This window comes from Syngnathoides biaculeatus, chromosome 12 (assembly GCF_019802595.1).
Source record: "Syngnathoides biaculeatus isolate LvHL_M chromosome 12, ASM1980259v1, whole genome shotgun sequence".
Classification (NCBI taxonomy): domain Eukaryota; kingdom Metazoa; phylum Chordata; class Actinopteri; order Syngnathiformes; family Syngnathidae; genus Syngnathoides; species Syngnathoides biaculeatus.
The window spans coordinates 7,407,592-7,413,004 of record NC_084651.1 but is presented as its reverse complement, the minus strand read 5'-3'; the positions used below and the strand labels follow the sequence as shown (position 1 = coordinate 7,413,004).

The 5,413-nt window shown below is 44.0% G+C and overlaps 1 protein-coding gene across 1 annotated transcript; it reads left to right on the top strand.

Moving 5' to 3' along the window:
- The first annotated feature begins 251 nt into the window (after window positions 1-251).
- On the top strand, window positions 252-5,093 carry hmx2 (H6 family homeobox 2). Its single transcript, XM_061837626.1, has 2 exons — window positions 252-868; window positions 4,013-5,093. Exons 1-2 carry the CDS (start codon window positions 544-546, stop codon window positions 4,552-4,554), a joined length of 867 nt encoding a protein of 288 aa, XP_061693610.1. The 5' UTR covers window positions 252-543; the 3' UTR covers window positions 4,555-5,093.
- The last annotated feature ends 320 nt before the right edge of the window (window positions 5,094-5,413 follow it).

Sequence of the window (5,413 nt, the reverse complement as noted above, 5' to 3'; positions counted from 1 at the left end):
AAAAATCAATGGATCATAAAAACCCCACCACAGGAAATTGATGCATATTTTTTCTAAAAGTGCAGTCACTTCAAAAAGAGTTGTAAGGGGGTATTGGGGGGTGGGGGTGTGTGTGTGGGGGGGGGGGGTAGGAAGCATTGTTTTCCCACTCTCTCTCTTTCGCTCGACTCCTGCAAGCGTTTTAAAATGTGCGGGCCAATAATGGATGCCGGGATTGGCCCAGGAGGAGCTTACCTCCATGCAAATGAGCTCCACGCCAGCATCGGCGCCTCCGAGGAGGAGGAGGAAGAGGAGGAGGACCCGTCGATGCACTCACGGTCCCCGACGCAGGACAAAAACCACCTCCAACTCCACTTCAATGTAAAACCCCCCAGCAAAAAAAAAAAAATAATAATAACAAAACAAAACAAAAATAACAAAAACACAAAACAAAAAAGGCTGCGCGCGTGTGTGTTTTTGTTTGATTTCTTTGTTGTTGTTGTCATTATAACGGAATAACGCCACACAGGAGAGCTCCCAGTCGGTAAGTGTTATGAGGCGAGCATGAGCAGCGCAGAAGGCAGCGGGAGCAAAGGCTCGACGGGGCCCATTTGCAGCTTCACCATCCAGTCCATCCTGGGCACGCCGTCAGAGGCGCCCCCGACTCCCGCTCCGCACCCGCATCCGCCGCCGCCAACGCCGTCGTCGCGCTCCGGGGCTAAGGAGCTCGCCAAGGGACTAGTGCAGGCGGCGCGGAGGAGGACGCTGTCCGTGTCCTCCGAGGAGGAGTGCAGCGGCGGCGAGGACTCGGCGGACTGCTTCTGCTCCGAGCCGGTCCACGGACGAGCGTGCGGCCAGAACCGGCAACACAACGCGTTCTCGTGTCTAGGTGACTACATGCTTTCATTCCTATTTCCATTTTTTGGGGTTTTGTTTTGGAATTCCCTTTATCGGTTATTTTTAAATTGTGGTTGCTGATGTTCACAAAGTGGCCGTTTTTTCCAATATTTGGATTACCAGACTGAGCCGCCATTTTATTAGGTAGACTTGCACAAGCCAATGGCATCAATGCAACAAATCTCCCAATTTGCATCTTCCAATAATTCTCAGTTTTAATAGCAGTCAATTCAGTCGCGCCGAATTCTGATGATATATAATATTTCGCTGGCTATTTCGCTGCCTGGCGACGCTTCATTAGGTGCGCCGGCACAATCCAAAACGAGAGCTGCAGCCGAAATTAGCATTTTCAAAGATGATAATGCTCACTTTGAACGCGATTCGTTCAGTGACGAATTATTATTGATAATTATATAATTCTTATATTTACCTGCATGATGACACTTCATTAGCAACACCTGCATGATCCGATGAGCGTCCAACAACCTTCAAATTAACATTCGCGTTTGATGCTATTCATTTGGCAATCTTTGATTTTTGTGGATGATTAATTTTAGAATTTTCGTTAACATTCAGCCATAATTGGGGAACCTTGTAAAATCCATTGCTCAATTTTCTACGTTTCATTATGGATTATTTTAGTATTTTTTTGCTTACATTTTTAGGCGCACGACGACCCTATTAGGCACAGCAGCACAATCGAATGTGATGTACCACAGAATGCTGTTTTTACAAAGATAATAATATTCAGTTTTGATAGTATTCTTTTTTTTTATTGGTGGTACAACAACCTCGTTTCTAATATTTTGGAAGTCCTGCCCGTACAATTAACTGCAACACTGTTATAACGTGCATTGCAAATAATATCATCAAATATCCCCCCCCCCACATGAAGCCATCAAAAATATTTGCTGTTAAATAAAAAAAAAAAATCTCTTAAGTTTCTTTTACCGGTTGGCATTGCAGTTCTCATTATGAGGCGGATTTATTGCTTGTGGTGCCTTCAAAATGAGCCAATTATTTGCCTTGCGCGTATCTAAGTAAAACATGGCAGCTTTTAATTGCATCGGGCTGTAATTGAATTATTACGGGGTGACACTCGGCGCGGCCCTCGTTGCATCCTCATCCTCGTCGCAGCGCCGGTGGAAATAATGAGTTGCACTCGCTCGCTCTTATTTCAAATGTAATTGAGGCGGCTAATTGATGGGACGTGTTTGCCGGGCGCCGCGTCGTCAATTGGGCGTTAAATGGCACGCGGAGGGTGTGTGTGTTGTGTGCGTAGGTTGGAGTGCAGGCTCGGATTAATACAGACAGGTTGAGAATTGTTGATTTAAAAAAAAAAAAAAAGGGTGAGAGGGAGGGGGAAAAAAGTCACATTTGATTCAGTTGCAAGAGTGCACACTCACTCTCCGCAAGTTAAAGCAATTATGTGGTAAAACGCGTGCGTAAAACGACGTTAATGATCCTCGTGCGTTCAAAAAAAAAAAAAGCATTAATAACACGAATGCACGGTTGCAGGTTGAGAATTGTTGATTTAAACTCGGTGGGGGTTAATAAAAATATCATGTATTTATTTAATTGAGTGCAATTGCACGTGAAAACATGGCGTCACTGCATGGTGAAGCTCCTCCATACTTTCTGCATTTGGTGTCATTTTATTGTCCTAAATCAAGTTTGTTCAATCCAAATTTTAATTTTAATGTGTGCCACATGATTTTTTTTAAGGTGATGAGGCCTTGATCCCAAATTTGTGCCAAGCATTTCTTTTTAAGATAAGAGCTGTCTGCTGAGTGGCCATTTTTTTTTTAAAGTGGGCAAGGAACGCGTTTGTTAAGGTACGAGGGATTCAAGTAGGATTAAATTGCTCTCATTTGTTTGGATTTCATCTTAAAAATGGAGGAAGGGAGGGAATGGGGATAGTCCCCGAAGAGCACAACAGTTTCAGTTTGAATCGATGAAGAAATGTGGAAGCAGGTGTTCAGGATGCAAAATAGAGTTTAAATTTGATTATACTGTTTGGAATGTGGGCAAAAGTTTCCACGATGTTCTGAATGAACACTTTGCATTTGGAATGGGAATTTATTATTATTATTTTTTTGAAAGTCTCATTCACTCAAATTTTTTTTGTTAGCATAAGATAATCATTTTTTTTTTGCAATGATCTCTTAATTTTTCCCAAAGCTTTACGTATGACTGCTTTCGAAAAGCTTCCGTGAAGCACTTTGTGAGTCCTCGGTGAAAAGTGCTGCATGGACTAGAGGACACAATTTCTGCAGAAAATGTGTATGAATGCTAAAAAGCTGCATCGACATGCGGCGGAACTGATGAAGTCGTTAACGTGAATTGCGAGAATTGACATCTTTTGAATTGGGCAAGAAATGTGGAAGGACAGAAATATGTGAAATGTGTCTTCATTGGGAAGTATCTTTTTTTTTTTTTTTTTTTAAAAAAACAGCTGGGAACACAGTGTAACATTGATACACATTTTCAATTTTGTATTGTATTATATACCACAATGTGCTGAATTTTGTGACTCTTTGGAAGTTGCAATGGTTTAAATCTTAGTAGTAAGTATACTTACTACATCTAATCCTTCCACAGTTGCTACTGTATTTTTATTTATTTTTTTTAAACTAAGTTAAAATGTGTATCAGAAAAGTTCCAGGACTGGCGTCACGGCAGATAGATTTCAAATCCGAACCGCCACAGCAAGGTTTTTCATCTCCTTGGAGTCAAAGGCTCTTTTTCCAACCTCCTCCGTGACCCCCACGCACTCCTCGTGAGGATCCTCTGGACCTCCTTCATCACGGCCATCTTGATGTCGTCTGCGTCTCGAAAACAGGTCCCCCTTGATGAGCCTCTTGAGCGCGGTAATGAGGAAATCACACAGACTGAGGTCGGGTGAACGGGAGTTTGCCCCAGTGGGCTGATGGTCTTCTCAGCAGGGAACTGTGGGATGCTCATGGCATCATGAGGAGATGGGTTGTCATGGAGAAGCAGGCACTGGACGTCCTGCTGCAACTCTCAGGAAACGTCGACAAATCGATTGTGTCGCCAGTCCTGGAACTTTCCTGACAGCGGGCAATTACTTGAAACACTGTGAAATGATATCTGGGGAATCTGGGTGGTCCCGCAGGTTCCGCCAAGGGGCTGCTGTCCGGCAAGGAGGGTCTGGCGAGGCGGCCGCCCCTCCTGCACGACTACAACAAGGAGGACGAGCAGGAGCGCGCCCTGCTGTCGCCCCTGTCCGAGGAGAGGCAGTCGGACGGGGCCGACAAGCACCCGCAGGGCTCCTCGGCCAAGAAGAAGACCCGCACCGTGTTCTCCCGCAGCCAGGTGTACCAGCTGGAGTCCACGTTCGACATGAAACGCTACCTGAGCAGCTCGGAGCGCGCCTGCCTGGCGTCCAGCCTGCAGCTGACCGAGACGCAGGTCAAGACGTGGTTTCAGAACCGCAGGAACAAATGGAAGCGGCAGCTCTCGGCCGAGCTGGAGGCGGCCAACATGGCGCACGCCTCGGCGCAGACACTCGTGGGTATGCCGCTGGTTTTCCGGGAGAACTCCTTGCTGCGTGTCCCGGTGCCCCGCTCCATCGCCTTCCCCACGCCGCTGTACTACCCCGGGAGCAACCTGCCGGCTCTGCCTTTATACAACCTGTACAATAAGGTCGACTACTGATAACGGGCGCACACATCCTAAAGCCCCGCAGGGGTGTCCAAACTTTTTTTTTTTTTTTTGCCTCCGAGGGCCACTTTAACATTTTTGACCTTATTTATTAAACACGTTAAAAACTATTCAACAAGTAGTTATACACTGGATTGTTTATATTTTATAGAAATTTCTAAAAAAAACAATGTCACAGCTTTCCGTTCCACCTTTGTACCTTCTCAAACTAAACATTAAAAAAAGAAGATAAAAATCTCGTGTATTTCAACCTACCATGCAACTTCCACCTACCACTAGCTAGCTTAGTGCTAACGTACAACACCGAACTCCATAGATGGGGTAACAATTAGCATCAATACTTGTGGCGTTATCACCCTTGAAATAAAAGATATTTGTACACAAATGGTCAGGTAGTAAGTAGATTGGAAATATAACAATACTCACAGACATTTTCTTTATCCTCTGAGAAAAAAATAATATTACTGCAGTTTCTAGTCACATACATTATTTGTGTCTGTCTTCATGACACTTACACTGCCCCCAAGTGTCCAATTCACACACACAACGCACAAACTTTACAATAAGTTATGTGTTTTTTTTTTTTTTTAATGGTTTATCAAGTAAATATAATGAAGTACTTTCAAAATTTGGGTTTTTGGGCGGGAAAGCCTGGAAGAGCTCATTTTCATTTCCATTCATTTTAGTGGGGAAAGATGATTTGAATTTTTGTCTTTTTAGTTTTTTCCCTTCACGTATACAGACATGTTAAGATTTTAGTTTAAAATTTTCATTTTTTTGCTCCATATTTGCACATCTGGAAAAGCGCCGAATAAATCAATTTATTAGTCTGAGTAGTTGGATATGGGTGTGC

Coding starts and splice junctions, on each gene's coding strand:
- hmx2 (XM_061837626.1), top strand. CDS start 544: ATGAGCAGCGCAGAAGGCAGCGGGAGCAAAGGCTCGACGGGGCCCATT. Junction 869..4,012: donor CAACGCGTTCTCGTGTCTAG/GTGACTACATGC, acceptor GTGGTCCCGCAG/GTTCCGCCAAGGGGCTGCTG.